The 23,731-nt window shown below is 37.7% G+C and overlaps 1 protein-coding gene across 2 annotated transcripts in view; it reads right to left on the reverse strand.

Moving 5' to 3' along the window:
* Positions 1 to 2,506: 2,506 nt before the first annotated feature.
* ZNF430 (zinc finger protein 430) overlaps positions 2,507 to 23,731 on the reverse strand; it is a 38,634-nt gene continuing 17,409 nt past the window's right edge. For both annotated transcript variants that reach the window (XM_050769604.1, XM_050769605.1), the window contains exon 5: positions 2,507 to 5,668. In XM_050769604.1, the coding sequence (XP_050625561.1) occupies positions 4,278 to 5,668 (1,391 nt within the window). In that variant the 3' untranslated portion in view covers positions 2,507 to 4,277. The remainder of the gene's footprint in view (positions 5,669 to 23,731) is intronic.

A 23,731-nucleotide genomic window follows, 5' to 3' on the forward strand; every position in this document is an offset into this window, starting at 1 on the left:
AGGCTGGAGTACAGTGGTGCAACCTCGGCTCACTGCAACCTCCACCTCCCGGGTTCAAGTGATTCTCTGCCTCAGCCCCCAAAATAGCTGGGATTACAGGCACCCACCACCATGCCCGGGTAACTTTTGTATTTTTAGTAGAGACGGGGGTCTCACCATCTTGGCCAGGCTGGTCTTGAACTCCTGACCTCGTGATCAACTTGTCTTAGCCTCCCAAAGTGCTGGGATTGTAGGTGTGAGCCACCATGCCCGGCTACATTTTTTTTTTTTTTTTAAATTCCAGCAACACTCAGCTTTGCAGCCTGGAAAAAGTGTCCTCTCCACATAAAAAATCAGTTTTATTTCTTCACCACTATTTTCTATCTCTGACTTGAAGTTACAAACCAACTTTAGCAGAAATGTTTATGGCTTTTTCTGGAGCATGTTACACAGCAAGAACTGCTATATATGCTTTCCACATTTACATACAAAAACATCTTCATGACTTACTAAGCTTCCCTTGTATTTACCTGAACAATTTGACTCCATAAATAAATTTACTTATATCAATTATAAAAAGCAAAAAGAATAACTAAAGAATAGTAAGCTTATATACAGTTCTCCAATTGAAAACAAAATGGAGTGTTCTAACTAAATAAAATGTAACAAAATACTAATTGTGGAATTACATATAAAAATTATTTTGCATGGACTACATTTCATAAAAATTATTCTTATAGTCACATTCCAGCTCATATAATGAATATTTCATAAACTATAAAATATAAAAAACACAAAAAAATTAGAGGTCTGTCATGAGTACCAGGCAAGTATAAACAGATAATTTGCATCGGGAGATTTGGAAGCATAAGGCATAGATTATACAGTAATAAATTCAATACAAAGTAGAGAGTATACGTTTGCTTTTGGCGTTTTTGAGGTTTTTAGTTTTCTAGTAGCCACCTTGTTAAAATGACTTGCTTTGTTCCTATATTGCTTTTTTTTCTGAAAATGGGTACAAACTCATACTCCATAGTTTTCTTACAGCTAAGGTTTATCTTTAGACTAATATATATTTAACTCTATGTAAATCAAAACTAAAAGTCTGTATGTGTTTGCAGGCAGACAGGCCACATGTTCAAAAATATATGTAAGAAAAATTTAATATTTATTTAGGACTCAGAAATGTATGGATTTTATACTTGCATATTTTTTATTATGACCATAAAAATAACTCTGTGACCAATAACAATTGTGCATTTTAAAATAACTAAAAGTGTAGAACTGGATTGTTTGTAATACAAAGGATAAATGCTAGAGGTGATGGATACCCCATTTGCCCTGATGTGATTATATATTTTACTCCTGCATCAAAATATGCATAAATATGGCATAAATATATACTCATATTAGGTACCCACAAAAAATTTTAAAAATAAATTGAAATGATTGAAAAAGAAAAATTTAACCTACAGAAACAATATTCTTTAACTAATTTGTGGTTTAAACCCACTGACAAAAGAGATAACTTGAGATGTTAATCCAGGCGCAGTGGCACGATCTCAGCTCACTGCAACCTCTGTCTTATGGTTTTAAGCGATTCTTCTGCCTCAGCCTCCCAAGTAGCTGGGATTACAGGCACCAGCCACCACGACAGGCTAATTTTTGTATTTTTAGTAGAGACGGGGTTTCACCATGTTGGCCAGGCTGGTCTCGAACTCCTGACCTCGTAATTCATCCGCCTTGGCCTCCCAAAGTGCTGGGATTACAGGCGTGAACCACTGCGCCTGGCCCCTTATTGTTTTGATCTTTCATCTATACCCTTAAGTAAAGTGGAACAGGTTAAGGTTCGTGGCATAATAACACTTCATTAAATGCACAATAGTATTTAACATGTTAAAAATATTGGATTAAAATATTATTCACACATAATCTAACTTTTTAAAATATACTGGATTTTATTATACAAAAGTACAATTAGTACAATAATATACTAATTTATTTTCATTTAATTTTAAGTAAAATTAAAAATGTTTTCTTCTCATAATGCAAAATCATATTACTGTGAACACCTACCTAATGCATCATTCAATATAAGTTAACCACAAAGAGCCACTTCACTTAATTTTTCATCATGCATCTTACATTTTAATGTCCTTACTCTTTCATAGAGAAGATCATAATGGCCACTTAATAAAAAAGACTCTCACGTTTTTTTTTTTTTTTTTTTTTTTTGAGACGGAGTCTCGCTCTGCCATTCAGGCTGGAGTGCAGTGGCCGGATCTCAGCTCACTGCAAGCTCCGCCTCCCAGGTTGACGCCATTCTCCTGCCTCAGCCTCCCGAGTAGCTGGGACTACAGGCGCCCGCCACCTCGCCCGGCTAGTTTTTTGTATTTTTTTTTAGTAGAGATGGGGTTTCACCGTGTTAAGTCAGGATGGTCTCGATCTCCTGACCTCGTGATCCGCCCGTCTCGGCCTCCCAAAGTGCTGGGATTACAGGCTTGAGCCACCGCGCCCGGCCGACTCTCACGTTTTTAATGCAGCAATAACTGATCACATGCTTTCACACGTGAATACAACCAAAATAAACAGTAGGAAATATTTTGAGAGTTGAATTACATCATTATTTACAAAAAATCTGTAATTTCTTCAAGAAATAAAGTATACTTTGAACATAACTCTGCAAAAAACCCTTCCTACTCCTTTTAAAGTTACATACAAATAATTTTTCTACCAACTTTAGTTGTTGCTTTTTTTTCCTTTTTTTTGAGACAGAGTTACGCTCTTGTTGCCCAGGCTGGAGTGCAGTGGCGCAATCTCGGCTCACCACAACCTCCACCTCCCAGGTTCAAGCAATTCTCCTGCCTCAGCCTCCCGAGTAGCTGGAATTACAGGCATACACCACCCTACGTGGCTAATTTTGTATTTTTAGGAGAGCCGCGGTTTCTCCATGTTGGTCAGGCTGGTCTCAAACTCCTGACCTCAGGTGATTCACCCACCTCAGCCGCCCAAAGTGCTGGATTACAGATGTGAGCCACTGCATTCGGCCCCAACTTTAGTTTTATTTTCTATACTCAGCACTCTGATTTAGTATATCTGAAGTGTCAGTGCCTTATATATTTGTACTGTAAATTCTCTGACATTTATACAGATTTAATTTTGGTTAAATATTTTCATTTTTACTGCATCTGCAAAAATATATTTTAGTATGAACTCTGGTGTCTTCTAAGCTGTACTTTTTGAAAAAGTGTTTAAAATTTATTAAATTTGCAAGGTTTTTCTTCAATATAAATTCCCTGATGTTGAACAAACTTTGAGCAACTACTTCAGAGTTTTCTTCTAGTACAAAATATGTACAATAAAATCTGTGATACAAATAAAGGTACTACAACCCTCTTCACATTTGTAATGTTCATCTTCAAAATAAATACCTTCTTCACTTTAAAGGTTTGTATTTCCTGAAAGATCTTTTGATGGTAATTGCACTTATATTCCTTTTATTAAGTATGAACTCTCCAGTGGTAAGATGTGAATAGATATTAATGGCTTTTTCATGGTCTTTATATTTGTACAATTTTTCTCAAGTATAAATGCTCTCCTGTGCAATAAGGTGTGAGCATTCGTTAAAAGTTTTGCCATTGTTCACACTTGTAGTTTTCTTCAGCATGAACTATCTTACCTATTATCAAGTGTGACAACCATTTAAAGGCTTTGTCACATTCTTTACATTTCTAGGATTTCTCACCAGTATGATTTTTTATGTTTAAAAAAGTTTTAGTTGTTGTCAAAAGCACTGTCACATCTTTCAAGTTTGTAGAGTTTCTTTTCAGTATGAATTATCTTTTTTTTTTTTTTTTTTTCTTCCTGAGACAGAGTGTTACTCTTTACTCTTGTTGCCCAGGCTGGAGTGCAATGGCACGATCTCGGCTCACTGCAACCTCTGCCTCCCGGGTTCAAGCAATTCTTCTGCCTCAGCCTCCCAAGTAGCTGGGATTACAGGCATGCACCACCACGCCTGGCTAATTTTGTATTTTTAGTAGAGACGGGATTTCACCATGTTGGTCAGGCTGGTCTCGAACACTCGACCTCATGTGATTCACCCGTCTCAGCCTCCCAAAGTGCTGGGATTACAGGCGTGAGCCACTACACCCAGCCCATGAATTATTTTATGTCTGGTAAGAATTGAGGACTTCGTTGAAGGCTTTGCCATATTCTTCACATTCATAGGGTTCCTCTTCAGTATGAATTTTCTTATGTTTAGTAAGAATTCAGGACTGGTTAAAGGCTTTGCCACATCTTCACATTTGTAGCGTTTCTCTCCAGTATGAATTACTTTGTTCAATAAGGTTTGAGGACTGGTTGAAAGTTTTGCTGTATTCTTCACAGTTGTAGGGTTTCTCTCCAGTATGAATTACTTTATGTTTAGTAAGAGTTGAAGACTGGCTAAAGGCTTTATCACATTCTAGATATGTGTAAGATGTATCTCCAATATGAGTTATCTTATGTTTAGTAAGGTTTGAGAATTGGTTAAAAGCTTTGCCACATTTATCACATTTGTAGGGTTTCTCTCCAGAATGAATTACCTTATGTGCAGTAAGTTTTGGGGACCGGTTAAAGGCTTTGCCACATTCTTCACATTTGTAGGGTTTCTCTCCAGTATGAATTATCTTATGTGCAGTAAGGTTTGAGGACTCATTAAAAGCTTTGCCACATTGTTCACATTTGTAGGGTTTCTCTCCAGTATGAATTCTTTTATGTTTAGTAAGGGTCGAGGACCAATTAAAGCCTTTGCCACATTCTTCACATTTGTAGAACTTCTCTCCGGTATGAATTATCTTATGTTTAGTAAGGTATGAGAATCGGTAAAAAGCTTTGCCACATTCTTCACATTTGTAAGGTTTCTCTCCAGCATGAATTATCTTATGTGTAGTAAGGGTTGAGGATTGGTTAAAAGCTTTGCCACATTCTTCACATTTGTAGGGTTTCTCACCAGTATGAATAATCTTATGTGTAGTAAGGTGTGAGGACCGGTTAAACGCTCTGCCACATTCTTCACATCTGTAGGGTTTCTCTCCAGTATGAATTCTTTTATGTGTAGTAAGGTGTGAAGACCGGTTAAAGGTTTTGCCACATTCTTCACATCTGTAGGGTTTCTCTCCAGTATGAATTATCTTATGTGTAGTAAGGGTTGAGGACTGCTTAAAAGCTTTGCCACATTCTTCACATTTGTAGGGTTTCTCTCCAGTATGAATTCTTCTGTGTCTAGTAAGGGTTGAGAACCAGTTAAAGACTTTACCACATTCTTCACATTGGTAAGAATTTTCCCTAATATGAATTCTTTTATGTTGAGTTAGGTGTAAAAGCATGCAAAACGATTTGTCACATTTTTTACATTTGAAAGGCTTCTTTCCTGTATGTCTTATCTTATGTATATTTGAATTTGAAAATGTATAAAAGACGTTCACATATTTATCACATTGAAATATTTCACTCTGGGTAGTTGTCAAACACTGGTTTAGTTCATTATAACATTCTTTGTGCAGATTACACTCATCCACACTTTTACAGTCTGTTCTTAACTGTAAATCTTCATGTCCACCTTTTCCATATCTTCTCAATATGACTTCTTGGAAAGAATCTTTTATGCCCTGCTCTGGCCAAAGGTCTTGGGCAAAATGAGAATATATAACTGAAAGAAATAAAAATAACAAATTACTCCATTTACTAGACTCAGATGAATATGCTTTACAAATGTAACCCATAAAATTATACAAACTACATAAACAAGATGGCAAAGCAAAAGAACAAAGGCCCTAATTTTTTTTTTTTTTTTTGAGACGGAGTCTCATTCTGTAGCCCAGGATGGAGTGCAATGGCATGATCTCGGCTCACTGCAACCTCTGTCTCCCAGGCTCAAGCTGTTCTCCTGCCCCAGTCTCCAAAGTAGCTAGGATTACAGGCACGCACCACCATGCCCAGCCAATTTTTGTATTTTTAGTAGAGATGGGGTTTTGCCATGTTAGCCAGTCTGGTCTTGAACTCCTGACCTCAGGTGATGCGTCCACTTCAGCCTCCCAAAGTGCTGGGATTACCGCACTTTGGCGCACTGGCCACCATGCCTGGCCCAAAGACCCTAATTTTTTATGGACATGTAAATGTAACAAAAACATACAACAAAAATACATCTGAGGAAAATGTATAAATAAGTTACATGTGTGAAATGCCCCAGCTGAGCACAACATAGAGAGTGACATAGAAGAAAAAGAAAAGTCTGTTACATTTACCCAACACAGCTCTTCCTGCTCCCCAATATAACCGTGCCTTTCGAAGTAAACTGCCAAGGTGTGGTTTCTTCTTTAAAAGACAATTAAAATACTGGCACATACATCTTTATTACTTGCTTCTAGGGTCCTGTCTAGACACTGGTTTCTGTCTCCTATGGACATATACTGCTGAAAGAAACTGGTATACTTGGGAATGACAGTTTAAGTCTGCTGAGACCATAGCTAAATGTTACAGCAGCAGAGAGGCTGCAGTTCCACACACAGAAAACAGGTGTAGCAAGTTCTTACTATTAAGAAGAACCAAAAATAAACCAGGCGTGGTGGTTCACGCCTGTAATTCCAGCACTTTGGGAGGCTGAGGCTGGTGGATCACTTGAGGTCACAAGTTTGAGACCAACCTGACCAACATGGTGAAACTCCATCTCTACTTAAAAAAAAAAAAAAGTAGCCAGGTGTGAGAGTGTGCACCTGTATTCCCAGCTACTTTGGAGGCTGAGGCGGGAGAATCGCTTGAACCCAGGAGGTGCAGGGTGCAGGGAGCCAAGATTGCGCCACTGCACTCCAGTCTGGGAGACAGAGCAAGACTCTGTCTCAAAAAAAACTAAAAAAAGAAGAAACACAAACTCCTTTAATTAAAAAATAAACACAAAATTGTAGATAAGACACATAATAGGAACATGTTTGAGAGACTCCCAGGATCTCTAATCAAGACAATTGTTCAGACTATGCCAGGACAAAGCTACATTATAAAGATTGTGACAGGTAGCATTTTTTAATGTCCAAATTTCAATCAAAGATTACAAATGCATACAAAATAAGGCAATATGGTTTTATCAAAAATGTTATAAAAGTTTCAGAGAGAAACCATAAAAAATGTACGTATTAATTTTAAAAATTGAAAACAAATTGAATACTCAGTGAGTGAAACAGAAAATGAGAACTACAGTGAGAACTACAGAAAATCAGAAAAATGAGGGTAAGAACAAAAATATGTAAAATATCAGAAAAACAGAAATTATGACAGCAAAAAATATCAAAAAGACTAACTGAAAAATCCTGAAAGAAAAAAATGACATAAAAAATGAAGAAGCTCAAAAAACAAACTAGGCTATACACAAAGATACTTATAACAAACATATATGTAAGCACAATTTCAAAAGTCACATGCAAAAACAGCCTCTTGGAAACTGCAAGATAAAAGTGATGTATCATTTGCAAGCATAGTCTTATGAGATAGCCAGTGAATTGTCAACAAAAATTTTGCAGGCCAGAAGGGTACTGATATAGTCAAAGTCCTGAAAAAAATAACTATCAAGTGAGTATAATACCATCAGCAAATATGTCCTGCTGAATAAAAAAAACAAAACCTTCAAAAATAACCAAATTCTGAAAAAGTGTATTGGCACTCCATATGCTCTACATATAAAAGGTGCTAAAAGCAGTTGCTTCTACTGAAAATAACAGTATTCAATGAAACAACACATAGTCATAGAAAAATACATTATTTTCTGGAAAAGATATCCACAAACACAAAAATTGAATTTTTAAGAATTATTATAATGGTACAGAAAACATTTTTAATTATTCTCTAAAATTTGAAAATTAAAAGCATAGAAATCATTATAAACATCTTGTTAGTGAATATACAACATTAAAAAATATAATTCAAACATCAATGAAAACTTTGAGGGCAGATGTAATGAGAAAAAACATTTGCATGCAACTGAAGTTTTTTTCTTTTTACCAGACTGAAATATATTGTTGTATCTTTTAGAGGTGTTATGTAATCCCCAAGATAGCACAAAGAATATATTTGTATAGATACATAAAACAAAATAAGAAAGAAGTAAACATATATCAACAAAAACATAAAAAAGACACAAATTAAGAGAGAAAATGAGGCCCGGCACAGTGGCTTACGCCTGTAATCCCAGCACTTTGGGAGGCCGAGATGGGCGGATCACGAGGTCCAGAGATCAAGACCATTCTGGCTAACATGGTGAAACCCTATCTCTACTAAAAATACAAAAAAATTAGCAGGGCATGGTGGCGGGCGCCTGTATTCCCAGCTACTCGGGAGGCTGAGGCAGGAGAATGGCGTGAACCCGGGAGGTGGAGCTGGCAGTGAACCGAGATCTGGCCACTGCATTCTAGCCTGGGCGACAGAGCGAGACTCCGTCTCAAAAAAAAAAAAAAGAGAGAATGAGAGACAAAGATACAAGAATCAAACAACAAAATAACATTAATAAGTCTGTTTCAGAGTTTATATATATACACATACATATATATAACTAACTTTCCAATCAAGAGACATACGTTCAATAAAGTGATTTATTAAAAAAATTTTGGGGCCAGGCACGGTGGCTCACACCAGTAATCCCAGCACTTTGGGAGGCCAAGGCAGGCGGATCACGAGGTGAGGAGATTGAGACCATCCTGGCTAACACAGAGAAACCCCCTCTCTACTACAAATACAAAAAATTAGCCGGACGTGGTGGTGGGCACCTGTAGTCCCAGCTACTCGGGAGGCTGAGATAGGAAAATGGCGTGAACCCGGGAGGTGGAGCTTGCAGTGAGCCGAGATCGCGCCACTGCACTCCGGCCTGGGAGACAGAGGGAGACTCCATCTAAAAAAAAAAAAAAATGTGGCTGGGTGCGGTGGCTGAAGCCTGTAATCCCAGCACTTTCAGAGGCCAAGATGGGCAGATCACCTGAGGTCAGGAGTTTGAGACCAGCCTGGCCTACATGGTGAAACACCATCTCTAACAAAAATACAAAAATTAGCTGGGTGTGGTGGTACCCACCTGTAATCCCAGCTATTCGGGAGGCTGAGACAGGAGAATCACTTGAACCTGGAAGGCGGAAGTTACAGTGAGCTAAGATCATGCCATTGCACTCCAGCTTGGAGGACATAGTGAGACTTTGTCTCAAAAATAAAAATAAAAATAAAAAACCAATGTAGAAAATAACCTATATGTGATAGTCCGTTCTCAATTCTAAGTGCGTTTTAAGCAGGTTACATGGAAATAAAGTGATAAAGCAGCAGAGTGTACTGAGTCACCAGCTACCTCCTTACTGCCTTCTCTTTTACCCAGCAGCCAGGCACCAATGGGTCAGGGCCCTTGCAACTACCCCCTCCCCATCCCACTAAAAAATTTAGGTTAATTTGCAACATAGATAATTGTACCCTTTCTTATCAGCTAAGTGCAGCCACTAGGGCCACAAGTCAAATGTCTGAAGAGTTCTGAACAGTTGCGATGCATTTTGGGCTGCAACAAAATGCAACAAGACAACACAAAAGGAAACACCTAAAGCCCTTGCCAATAGGTGACATCTGGGAAGATTGTGGCCCCATAGTAGTCAGTCTATGAGGAACTGGGGGAGGGGCCTGTGCGCTAAGAGACAAATTGTTTGCTGAAACTGTGCTGTGTGTGCCTGCATGCCAGACACTCAATCTTGCAAGACTGTCATTAAGTCTCACTTTTGCTGTTCTCCAGGTCTCTGAGTCCATTCTTTGGGTTTGGATGTGTGAGTTGGTTTCTCACACCAAGATCCAACTTGCCTTTCTACAACAGTCAGCTAAAATCTAATGATAAAAAAGGACTGAAAGTGGCAAGATGGATTTAGACATTCCATACAAATATTAACCAAATGAGAGCTGAAGAGGCCAAAATAATATTACACAAGCTACATCTTAAGTCAAAAACTGTCACATTTTATAAAATATACTTTAAGTCAAAACTGCAAAGAGACAAAGAAGGACATTAAACAACAATACGTTCATTTACTGGGAGCCTATGTATATATATGTGTTTGTGTGTGTTTGTATCTCACGTTAAGTTTCCAGATATATATAGCAAATATTTACAGAATGGAAAAAACACCTAGACAGTAATATAATTATGGTAGGACATTTCAATACCCAACTTTCTGTAATAAAAATAATACAAGACAGAATATTAGTAAGTGAAGAGAGGACTTGAAGGCAGTATAAAACAATTATTTCTAACAGAGGTATAGAGAAGACGCCTCAACAATATCAGGATGCATGCCCTTCTCAATAGCTCATACAACATTCTCCTTGATAGACCATCTGGTAGGCAAAAAAAGAAGTGCTAACAAATTTTTTAAAACTGAAAATTTATGAATTACATTCTATGACCAAAATGAAATGAGTATAAAACAGGCAAAACCTGAAAAATTTACAACTATATAGATATTAAACACACTCTACAGCATGCTCCTGTTCAAAGGCTGAAATAATATTTTGAAGATGTCCATACTGCTCAATGTAATACAGAGATTTAATGCAATTTTTTAAAAATTTCTCATTGCATTTTTGAGGAAATAGAAACAGCAACTCCAAAAGTAGTATACGGACTCTCAAAAGACAATAAAGTACCCAAAGTCTTCAAAAAAAAAAAAAGGGAACAATGTTGAAGTCATTATAGTTCCTGATTTCAAAATACATTACAAAGTTACAGAATAAAAACAATTTGGTATGAGTACAATGGCTAAAAAGTAGACTAATAGGCTGGGCATGGTGGCTCACGCCTGTAATTCCAGGACTTTGGGGGCCAATGCAGGTGGATCACAAGGTTAAGAGATTGAGACCATCCTGGCCAACATGGTGAAACCTTGTCTCTACTAAAAATTAAAAAATTAGCTGGGCTTGGTGGCATGAGCCTGTAGTCCCAGCTACTCAAGAGGCTGAGGCAGGAGAATCGCTTGAACTGGGAAGCAGGGGTTGCAGTCAGCCAAGATTGCGCCCCTGCCCTCCAGCCTGGGTGACAAAGCGAGACTCTGTCTCAAAAAAAAGTGAACTAGGCCGGGCGCGGTGGCTCAAGCCTGTAATCCCAGCACTTTGGGAGGCCGAGATGGGCGGATCACAAGGTCAGGAGATCGAGACCAGCCTGGCTAAATACGGTGAAACCCCGTCTCTACTAAAAAATACAAAAAACTAGCCGGGTGAGGTGGCGGGCGCCTGTAGTCCCAGCTACTCGGGAGGCTGAGGCAGGAGAATGGCATAGACCCGGGAGGCGGAGCTTGCAGTGAGCTGAGATCCGGCCACTGCACTCCAGCCTGGGCGACAGAGCGAGACTCCGTCTCAAAAAAAAAAAAAAAAAAAAAAAGTGAACTAATAAAATAGAAGTTAGCACATATATAAATGTTCACATGGATGGCCATATGAAGTTATTTGCCTACCCATAATTATTGCAGTATTGTTACTGAAAGCCAATAGGTAAAAGGAATGCAAATTTCTGTCTCCAAATTATTCAGTAGATATAATTTAAAATATAAAAATATTGGAATATCACCTAGGACTTAAAAAGCCAAAAATATTCTAACAACTATAAAGATAAACCTTGATGACATTATGCAAAATGAAATGAGTCAGCCACAAAAAGAGACTGTAGGAGATATATGAAGCAGTTATACTCTTAGAAAAAGAAAACAGAGTGGTGTTTGCAAAGTGCCAGAAAATCAGAAAAATTGGTTCTTGTTTAATGTGTATTGAGATTTAGCTTTGCAACATACAAATGTTCTAGAGATAAGTTGCATAACATTGTCATATAATTAATAAGACTAAACAGCATATTTTATTTTTTTCAAAGATGGAATCTTGCTCTAGGATGGAGTGCATTGGCGTGATCTCAGCTCACTGCAACCTCCACCTCCCAGGTTCAAGTGAGTCTCCTGCCTCAGCTTCCTGAGTAGCGGGACTACAGGCACCACCATGCCTGGGTAATTTTTGTATTTTTAGTAGAGACAGGGTTTCACCATGTTAGCCAGGCTGGTCTCGAACTCCTGACCTCAGGCAATCCGCCAGCCTTGTCTCCCAAAGACCTGGGATTACAAGCGTGAGCCATTGCACCTGGCCTAAACAGCATATTTAAAAATGTTTGATAATAAATTTTGATATGTGGTTCTGACAAGTAAAAATAAATACCTAAAAAAGATACAAAGTTATGATAATTTGTATATAATCTTCAAATCCAAGAGTGTTTCTCCCACACAAAAATAATATAGGTTCACAATAGATATTGAAATTAGGAGATGACTGCTCACCTAGACAAGACTGAACAACCATTTACAACAAACCTACATAACAAATACATGTCATAAAAAATACAGAGATAATATTTATACAGGGAAACAAACAGAGATAATTACATTGGCAATAGACATATGGCTGATTTGTATTTGATTCTGCTCCAAACTGCCTTAAATTGCACAGAGTTAAACATTGTCATACACAATTATAATATAAACAAAAACATCAAAACACACTTAACTGGTGTGAAGTGGCATACCCTAAAATATATAACATAAAAATATAAAATCGCAAAACAAAAGAAAAATATGGAATGTAAAACTTATTGGACACCATCAAGTACATCAATATATTCATGAAATAAATCTTAGAAGATGAATATAGGGAAAAAGTAATACAGAGGTAAATTAAAGAAAAAGAAAGCTGAGAACTTCCCAAATTTTGATGTAATAAAAAAATTCTAACCAATAATACTCAATTCAAAGTAATTTTCCTTGAAAAACAAAATAAAAATAAAGACTTTCCTAAATTAAATTTCAGGGTGTTCATTACAACTAGCACAGTCCTACAAGAAATGGTACATGGTAGCCAGACACAGTGGCTCATGCCTGTAATTCTACAGCTTTAGGAAGCCAAGGTAGTCAGATCTCCTGAGACCAGGAGTTCAAGATCCAGTCTGAGAAACACATACTCTGCACATAAACAAACACAAATGCTAAAATGAATCCATTATGTTGAAAAATAAAATGATGCTAGATGGCATCATAAAACCATATGTAAATATAAAGCTCTCTATTAAATGTAAATATACAGACAGAATTTTTTACTATCATAATAATGGTACATAAAACCATTAAGGTTCTGTAGATATCCTGCCTCAGTCTCAGATGCCCACCACCACACCCAGCTAATTTTTGTATTTTTATAGAGACGGAGTTTCACCATGTTGCCAGGCTGGTCTCAAACTCCTGACCTCAGGTGATCCATCCACCTCAGCCTCCCACAGTGCTGTGATTACAGGTGTGAGCCACCATGCCTGGCCTTATTTTTTTAACTTTAAGATGTTTTATGTAATCTCCATTTTAAGATAATTACAATATACTTCAAGATGATTACATATTTATAGAAAGTATGCAAATCAAAATGAAAAAATAAGGCATGTAACAATAAAGTTAAAATAAACAAAAATTAAGGTAGTAAAACAGGAAATGAGAAAAAACTTATCTACAAGAAACACATAAAACAGGAACAATGAGGTAGTTTCTGCAGATCAACAGACTTAGTCTTTCCCCCTGCTGGCTCTGAGCAATCCGGGCAGTACAGATGTACGGAATTTCCCCCAGTGCAGCACAGCCACTCCACCAAGGGGCAGCCAGAGTGCTTTGTTAAGTGGTTCCCAGATCTCACACATCCTGACTGGGTGAGACCCCCCGCAACAGACATCATCAGATAACTTATAAAGGAGTGTTCCCACTGTCATCGGGTCATTCCCCTTCTGGGACAAAGATCCCAGAGGAAGGAGCAAGCAGTCATCTCTGCTATTCTGCAGGCTCCACTGGTTGACACCTCCAGGTGTGGGAGAAACCCAGGCAAATAGGGTCTGAAGTAGATCCCAAGCAAATCACAGCAGTGCTACAGAAAAGTGGCCTGATGGTTAGAGAAACAAACAGAGGCCGGGTGCGGTGGTTCACGCCTGTAATCCCAGCACTTTAAGAGGCCGAGGCGGGAAGATCACGAGGTCAGCAGATCGACACCATCCTGACTAACACGGTGAAACCCTGTCTCTACTAAAAATACAAAAAATTAGCCAGGCATTGTGGTGGGTGCCTGTAGTTACAGCTACTCGGAAGGCTGAGGCAGGAGAACGGCGTGAACCTGGGAGGCAAAGCTTGCAGTGAGCCGAGATCGCACCACTGCACTCCAGCCTGGGCAACAGAGCGAGACTCCATCTCAAACAAAAAAAAAGAAAAAAGAAAAAAAGAAAAACAAACAAACAGAAAGCAACAACAAAAACAGCACAAACAAAAAAGTCCCCGCAAGAATCCCATCCAAAGGTCAGCAGCCTCAAAGATGCAAGCTAGAAAATCTCACAAAGATGAAAAGAATAAATCAAAAAATGCTGAAAACTTAAAAAGCCAGAGTGCCGCCTCTTCACCAAATGATCCCAGCTAGCATATCTCCAGCAAGGGCACAGAACTGGGCAGAAGCTGAGGTGGATACATTGACAAAAGTAGGCTTCAGAAGGTGGTTAATGATGAACTTTGCTGAACTAATGGAGTATGTTCTAACCCAATACAAAGAAGCTAACAACCATGAAAAACATGACAGGAGCTGTTAACCAAAACAACCAATTTAGAAAGGAACATAAATGACCTGATGGAACTGAAAAACACAACATCAGAACTTCACAGTGCAACCACAAGTATCAATAACCATGTAGACCAAGCTGAGGAAGGAACTTCGGAGTTTGAAGACTATCTTGCCGAAATAAAACAGGCAGACAAGATTGAAGAAAAAAGAACAGGAATGAAAGAAAGCTCCGAGGTCTATGAGATTATATAAAAAGACTGAACCTATGACTGACTGGGGTACCTTGGATAGGGAGAATGGAACCAAGTTAGAAAACATCCTTTAGGATATCATCCAGAACTTTTCCAACATAACAAGAAAGGCCAACATTCAAAATCAAAAAATCCAGAAAACCCCAGTAAGATACTCCATGAGAAGATCATCCCCAAGACACAAAATCATCAGATTCTTCAAGACTGAAATTCAGGAATAAATGATAAGGCAGCCAGAGAGAAAGGCCACATCACCTACAGACAAAAGTTGGTCAGACTAACAACAGACCTTTAAGCAGAAACCCTACAAGTCGTAAGAGATTGGGGGCCACTACTCAACATTCTTAAAGAAAAGAATTTCCAGACAAGAATATCCAGGAAAACTAAGCTTCATAAATAAAGGAGGATTACAATCATTTTCAGACAAGCAAATGCTGAGGGAATTCATCACCACCAGGCCTGCCTTGCAAGAGCTCCTGAGAGAAGGGTTAAACATGGAAAGAAAAAAAAACCATTACTAGCCACTGCAAAAACACACTGAAGTACAAAGACCAATGACACTATGAAAAAACTACATCAAAGAGTCTTCAAAATAACCAGCTAGCACCATGAAAACAGGATCAAATTCATACATAGCAATATTAACCTTAAACTTTTTTTTTTTTTTTAGATGGAGTCTTGTTCTGTCACCCAGGCTGGAGTGCAGTGCACAATCTTGGCTAACTGCAACATCTGCCTCCCAGATTCAAGCAATTCTGCCTCAGCCTCCCGAGCAGCTGGGATTACAGATGTGCACCACTATGACAGGCTAATTTTTATATTTTTAGTAGAGGTGGGGTTTTGCCATGTTGGCCAGGCTGGTCCTGAACTCCTGACCTCAGGTGATTCACCTGCCTCAGCCTCCCAAAGTGCTGGGATTACAGGCATAAGCCACCGTGCCTGGCCTAATCTTAAATTTAAATGGGCTAAATGCCCTCATTAAAAGACACCTAATGTCAAGCTGGTTAAAGAGTCAAGACCCATTGGTGTGCCATATTCAAGAAACCCATCTCACATGCAAAGACACACACAGGCTTAAAATAAAGGAATGGAGGAAAATTCATCAAGCAAATAAAAGAAAAAAAGAGGAGTTGCAATTGTAGTTTCTAACAAAATAGACTTTAAACCAACAAAGATCAAAACAGAAAAAGAAGGGCATTATATAATGCTAAAGGAATCAATTCAAGGAGCATGCAGATTTATAAAACACATTCTTAGAGACTTACACAAAGGGACTTAAACAAACTCCCACACAATAATAGTGGGAGACTTTAACACCCTACTGCCAATATTAGACCAATAATTGAGACAGAAAAGTAACAAAGATATTCAGGACTTGAACTCAGCTTTGGGTCAAATGGACCTGACAGATATCTACAGAACTTTCCAGCCAAGAACAACACAATACACATTCTCCTAAGTGCCACATGGCACTTACTTTAAAACTGATCACATAATTGGAAGGAACACTCCTTAGCAAATGCAAAACAACTGAAATCCTAACAGTCTCTCAGACCACAGTGTAATCAAATTGGAACTTGAGAGTAAGAAACTCACTCAAAACTACACAAGTACATGGAAATTGAACAACCTGCTCCTGAATGACTTCTGGGTAAATAATAAAATTAAATCAGAAACCAAGAAATTATTTGAAACCAATGAGAACAAAGAGACTATGTACTGGAATCTCTAGAACACAGCTAAAGCAGTGTTAAGGGGAAAATTTATACCACTACATAGCCACGTCGAAAAGCTGGAAAAGATCTCAACTTGACACCCTAACATCACAACTAAAAGAACAAGAGAACCAAGAGCAAACAAACCCCAAAGCTAACAGAAGACAAGAAATAACCAGAATCCGAGTGAAACTGAGATAGAGAAAGAGACAGAGATAGAGACAAAAAACCCTTCAAAAAATCAGTGAATCCAGGAGCTATTTTTAAAAAAACATTAATAAAATAGATAGAACACTAGCTAGAGTAATGGAGAACAAAAGAGAGAAGAAATAGATACAATACAAAATGATAAAGAAGATACCACCACTGACCCCACAGAAATATGAACCATCAGAAAATATTATAAACACCTCTATGCACATAAACTGAAAAATCTAGAAGAAATAGATAAATTACTGGACACACACACCCTCCCAAGACCAAACCAAGGAAAATTTGAATCCCTGAATAGACCAATAACAAGTTCTCAAGTTGAGCAAGTAATAAATAGCCTACAAACTAAAAATGCCCAGGGGCAGATGGATTTACAGCTGAATTCTACCAGAGGTACAAAGAGGAGTTGGTACCATTTCTTCTGAAACTATTCCAAATGATAGAAAAAGAGGGACTTCACTCTAACTCATTTTATAAGATCAGCATCATTCTGGTACCAAGGTCTGGCAAAGATATAACAACAACAACAACAACAACAAGAAACTTCAAGCCAATATCTCTGATAAACATTGATGCAAAAATTCTCAATAAAATACTGGCAAACCAAATCTAGCAGCACATCAAAAAGCTTATGCACCGCAATCAAGTCAGCTTCATCCCTGGGATACAAGGCTTTTTCAACATAAACAAATCAATAAATATAATTCATCATATAAACAGAACTAAAACCAAAATCCTTATGTTTATCTCAATAGATGCAGAAAAGGTCTTTGATCAAATTCAACATACCTTCATGTTAAAAATGCTCAATAAACTAGGTATTTATGGAACATACCTCAAAATAATAAGAGTCATTTATGACAAACCCACAGCCAATATCATACTGAAAGGGCAAAAGCTGGAAGCATTCCCCTTGAAAACTGGCACAACAAGAATGCCCTCTCTCACCACTCTTATCCAACAGAGTATTGGAAGTTCTGGCCAGGAAAATCAGGCAAGAAAAATAAATAAGGGGTATTCAAATAGGAAGTCAAACTGTCTCTGTTTCCAGATGACATGATACCATATCTAGAATGCCCCAGTGTCAGCCCAAAAGCTTCTTCAGCTGATAAGATGCTTCATCAAAGTCTCAGGATACAAAATCGATGTGCAAAAATTACAAGCATTTCAATACATTAACAATAAACAAGCAGAGAGCCATATCATGAATGAACTTCCATCCACAATTGCTACAAAAAAGAATAAAATATCTAGGAATAGAGCTAACAAGGGAAGTGAAGGACCTCTTTAGGAAGAACACAAACCACTGCTCAAGAAAATCAGAGAGGACACAAATAAATGGAAAAGATAGAAAGAATCAATATTGTAAAAACAGTCATACTGCCAAAAGTAATTCAATGCTTATCCCACTAAACTATTACTGACATCTTTCACAGAATTAGAAAAAACCATTTTAAAATTCATATGGAACCCAAAAGACCCCATATAGTCAAGACAATTCTAAGCAAAAAGAACAAAGCTGGAGGCATCATGCTATCTGACTTCAAACTATACCACAAGGCTATAGTAACCAAAACAGCCTGGTACTGGTATAAAAACATACACATAGACCAATGAAAAAGAATGCAGAACTCATAAATGACTGCTTATCTACAACCATCTAATCTTTGAAAAATCTGACAAAAACAAGCAATGAGGAACAAACTCCCTATTTAATGAATGGTGTTGGGAGAACCAGCTAGCCATATGCAGAAAACTGCAATGGGAACCCTTCCTTACACCTGTACAAAAATTAACTCAAGATGGATTAAAGACTTAAATGTGAAACCCAAAACTATAAAAACCCTAGAAGAAAATCTAGGCAATACCATTCAGGACATAGGCATGGATAAAGATTTCATCATGAAAACGTCAAAAGCAACTGCAACAAAAGCAAAACTTGACAAATAGAATCTAATTAAACTAAAAACCTTCTCCACAACAACAACAAAAAAACTATCAACAGAGTGAACAGAATCGGAGAACATTTTTGCAACCTATTCATCTGACAAACGTTAATATCCAGAGTCTAAAAGGAACTTAAGGAAATTTATAAGAATAAAACAAACAACCCCATTAAAAAGTGGGCAAAGAACATGGACACTTCTCAAAAGAATACATTTATATGGCCAAAAAGCAAACAAAGCTCAACATCAGGGATCATTAGAGAAATGCAAATCAAAACCAGAATTAGATACCATCTTATGCCAGTAAGAATAATGATTATTAAAAAGTCAAGAAACAACAGATGCTGGTGAGGCTGTGGAGAAACAGAAATACTTTTACACTGTCAGTGGGAACGTAAGTTAGTTCAATCATTGTGGAAGACAGTATGGGAATTCCTCAAGGACCTAGAACCAGAAATACCATTTGACCCAGCAATCCCATTACTGGATATATACCCAAAGGAATATAAATAATTATATTATAAAGGTATGTGGATGTGTATGTTCATTGCAGCACTATTTACAATAGGAAAGACATGGAATCAACCCACACACCCATCAATAGTAGACTGGATAAAGAAAATGTGGTACATATACACTATGGAATACTATGCAACCATAAAAAAGAATAAGATCATGTACTTTGCAAAGGCATGGATGGAGCTGAAAACCATTATCCTCAGCAAACTAATGCAGGAACACAAAACCAAAAACCACATGTTCTCACTCATAAGTGGGAACTGAACAATAAGAACACATGGGCCAGGCACAGTGGCTCATACCTGTAATCCCAGCACTTTGGGAGGCTAAGGTGGGCAGATCACGAGGTCAGGAGATCAAGACCATCCTGGCCAACATGGTGAAGCCCCATCTCTACTAAAAATACAAAAATTAGCTGAGCATTATTAGGTGCGTGCCTGTAATCCCAGCTACTTGGGAGGCTGAGGCAGGAGAATCGCTTGAACCAGGGGGTCGGAGGTTGCACTGAGCTGAGATCATGCCATAGCACTCCAGCCTGGCGACAGAAGGAGACTCTGTCTCAAAAACAAAAAAACAAACATGGACACACAGAGGGGAACAACATACACTGGAACCTGTCAGAGTGGGGGAAACAGCATCAAGAAAAATAGCCAATGCATGCAGGGTTTAATACCTAAGTGATGGATTGATAGGTGCAGTAAACCACTATGGGACATGTTTACCTATGTAACAAACTTGTAAATCCTATACATGTATCCCAGAATACACAAAAAATAATATTTTTAAAAAAACAATAACAATGAAACTGGTAATAGTAACTTTATTTCTTTAAGCAATCATTTTAAATATAAATTAATTAAACTACTTCATAAAAAAATGTAATCCCAGGACTTTGGGAGGCCCAGGGGGGCTGATCACTTTAACTCAGGAGTCTGAGACCAGACTGTACAACATGGCAAAACTCTGTCCCTACTAAAACAAAAACAATAAAACAAGCTGGGCATGACGGCACATATTTGCAGCCCAGCTACTTGAGAAGCTGAGATGAGATCATCTGAGTTTGGGAGGTTGAGGCTGCATTGAGCTGTAATCATGCCACTGCAAACTAGCTTGGTTGACAGAGTGAGACTCTATCTCAAAAATAAATAAATTTATAAAAAGAAAAAGAAATAAGATGCCTGAGTAGTTTAAGTAAAAAAGCATACAATATGCTGTCTATAACAGACTCATTTTAGCATTGAGTCAAATAGGCCGAAAGTAACAGAATGAAAAGAATCTATATTCCATGCAAAGAGTAATCATAATTGGGTGAGGTGATAGTAATTATATTGAATATAATATGCTTTAAGTCAAGTACTAACATGAGACAAACACTGATATTATATAATAGCCAAATGGGTCAAGAATCTATAACTATCAATCATATCTATCTATTTATGTTTACGTGTGTGTGTGTGTGTGTGTGTGTGTGTATATATATATATATAACATCAGGACTCCAAAATATATAAAGCATATTTTGGCAAAGGTAAAGCAAGAAATACATAGCAACATAATAATTGTAGACATCAAGATCCCATTTGCAATAATAAATAAAAATTTAGATAAAAGATCAATTAAAAAAATAGCATTATAGACTGTATTAACTATTTTGCATATAGACAAATACCTGAGAGTGGATAAATTATAAAGTAAAAAGGTTTATTTGGCTTACAATTTGGCAGACTGTATAAATAGTGTGTGCCAGTCAGTATCTGCTTCTGGTGAGGGTCTCAGGAAACTTACAATCTTAGTGGAAGACAGAGTAGCTGGACATATCACATGGTAAGAGACAGAGCAAGTGTGAGGTGGAGACAGGTTATTTTAATGAACCAGCTCTCATTTGAATTAATGTAGTAAAAACTTTCTGATTACTAAAAGGATGGTGCCATGGCATTTATGAGAATTTGTCCCTATGACCAAAACACCTCCTACCAGGTTCCACATCCAATATTGAGTATTAAGTTGCAGCATGAGCCTTGCAGAACATGGACATCCAAGCCATACCACAGACCAACCAGGCTTAACAGCATGTACAAAATTGTCCAGTTAAAAGCAAGAGAATATACAATATTTTTATCTGGACATGATATATTCTGTTAGGACACATAAAAAGTCTTATTAAAGAATACCACCGGCCGGGCGCGGTGGCTCAAGCCTGTAATCCCAGCACTTTGGGAGGCCGAGACGGGCGGATCACGAGGTCAGGAGATCGAGACCATCCTGGCTGACATGGTGAAACCCCGTCTCTACTTTAAAAATACAAAAAACTAGCCGGGCGAGGTGGCAGGCGCCTATAGTCCCAGCTACTCGGGAGGCTGAGACAGGAGAATGGCGTGAACCCGGGAGGCGGAGCTTGCAGTGAGCTGAGATCCGGCCACTGCACTCCAGCCTGGGCGGCAGAGCGAGACTCTGTCTCAACAAAAAAATAAAAAAATAAAAAAAAAAAAAAAAAAAGAATACCACCTGGGAGTAGTGGCTGATACATCTAATCCCAACAATTTGGAAGATGAAGGTGGGAGGATCACTTGGGACCAGAAGTTTGATACTAGACTGGATAACATAATGAGATTGTGTGTGGTTGCAGGCACCTGTAATCCCAGCTACTCAGGAGGATGAGGCAGGATAATTCCTTGAACCCAGGAGGCAGAAGTTGCAGGGAGCCAAGACCATGCCATTGCACTCCAGCCTGGATGACAGAGTGAGACTCCATCTCAAATCAATCAATCAGTCAATCAATCAAACACACTCTTCAGCTCAAGGTTCAAAAAAGTTTAATTTAGTTAAGTTGTCAATACAACCTACAGTGGTAAACAAATTCAATATTATCTCTATAAAAATCACAGTAACACACTTTTATCACACAAATATTGTTTAAAATTTTTAAATTTGATTATGAACTATAGCCAAACACCCATGAAAAAGAATAAACAGGCATTAAACTTCCTGATTTTTAAACATATTAGGCAAGGTGCAGTGGCTCACACCTGTAATCCCAGCACTTTGTGAGGCCAAGGTGGATGGATCACCTAAACTCAGGAGATCGAGACCAGCCTGGTCAACACTGTGAAACGCTATCTCTACTAAAATACAAAAATTAGCCACGCATGGTGGCGAATGCCTGTAATCTCAGCTACTCGGGGGGCTGAGGCAGAAGAAGCGCTGAAATCCAGGAGGAGGAGGCTGCAGTGAGCTGACTGAGCCACTGCACTCCAGCCTGGGTGACAGAGCCAGAATCCATCTCAAAAATAATAACAATAAAAAATTAAAAGCTACAGTAACAAAAACAGTGTAATATTGACACAAAGGCAGATAAACAGATGAAAGAACAGAATACAGAGCCCAGAAATGAAACCTTTTGTAAATAATCAAATGATCTACAAAGCTGCCAAGAGTAAACAATAAAGATAACCTTTTCAAAAAATAATGTTAAAAACTAAATATCAATACTGATAAAATAAGGTTGGATCGTTTCTTTGAACCATATACAAAAACATTTTAAGTAAAATACTTAGACATACAAAAACTAATAAGTCTCTTAGAAAAAAATAGAAAGAAAACAGGACATTGGTCTTGGCACCATTTTCTTAGATAAGACACTAAATGCATGAGCAACAACAAAAAAAATTATACTATACTTCAAAATTTCTGCACATTAAAACAAAACATTTAACTGAGTGAAAATGCCTCCTAGAAAATGGATAAGAATATTTCCATATTACATGTGATAGTTAATATTCAAATATATATAAAACTCTTAAAACTGAGTAAGTTAAATAACTTGATTTGAAAATTAACAACTGAACTAAATTTTTATCATAAAAGATACACAAATGAAAAAAGCATTTGAAATGACATGCAAAATTAGTAATTTGTAGAGAAACACATAAAAAAACAAAGAAAAATGAAATCATGTCATACCCACTACAATGACCACTATAAATTATTTAAAAACACCAAATCTGTTGATGATGCAATGAAAATAAAACTTATGTTGATTGTTGGTAGAAAACAAAGATGCAGTCATTATTTTTGAATGTTATAAATGTTTCTCAAATAATTAAAAATGGAATTATCATCAAATACAGGAATCCTGTTTAGCAATTTAAAATATGTAACACATGGAAGACGTATTTGAACATCTATGTTTATTGTACTAGTATTCACAGAAGCTAAAAGGCTGAAGCAACCCAGTTGTCTCTTGATTTATAAACACATCAAAAATGTAACATGTGTACAGTGAAATATTATTCAGTCTTAAAAAAGAAAATCTTGCCAAGCGGTATGACTCACACCTGTAATCCTAGCACTTTGGGAGGCCGAGGTTGGCAGATCACCTGAGGGTCAGGAGTTCCAGACCAGCCTGGCCAACATGGTGAAACTCTGTCTCTACTAAAAATACAAAAAATTAGCCGGGCAT

This window comes from Macaca thibetana, chromosome 19, assembly GCF_024542745.1.
Source record: "Macaca thibetana thibetana isolate TM-01 chromosome 19, ASM2454274v1, whole genome shotgun sequence".
NCBI classification, from domain to species: Eukaryota; Metazoa; Chordata; class Mammalia; order Primates; family Cercopithecidae; genus Macaca; species Macaca thibetana.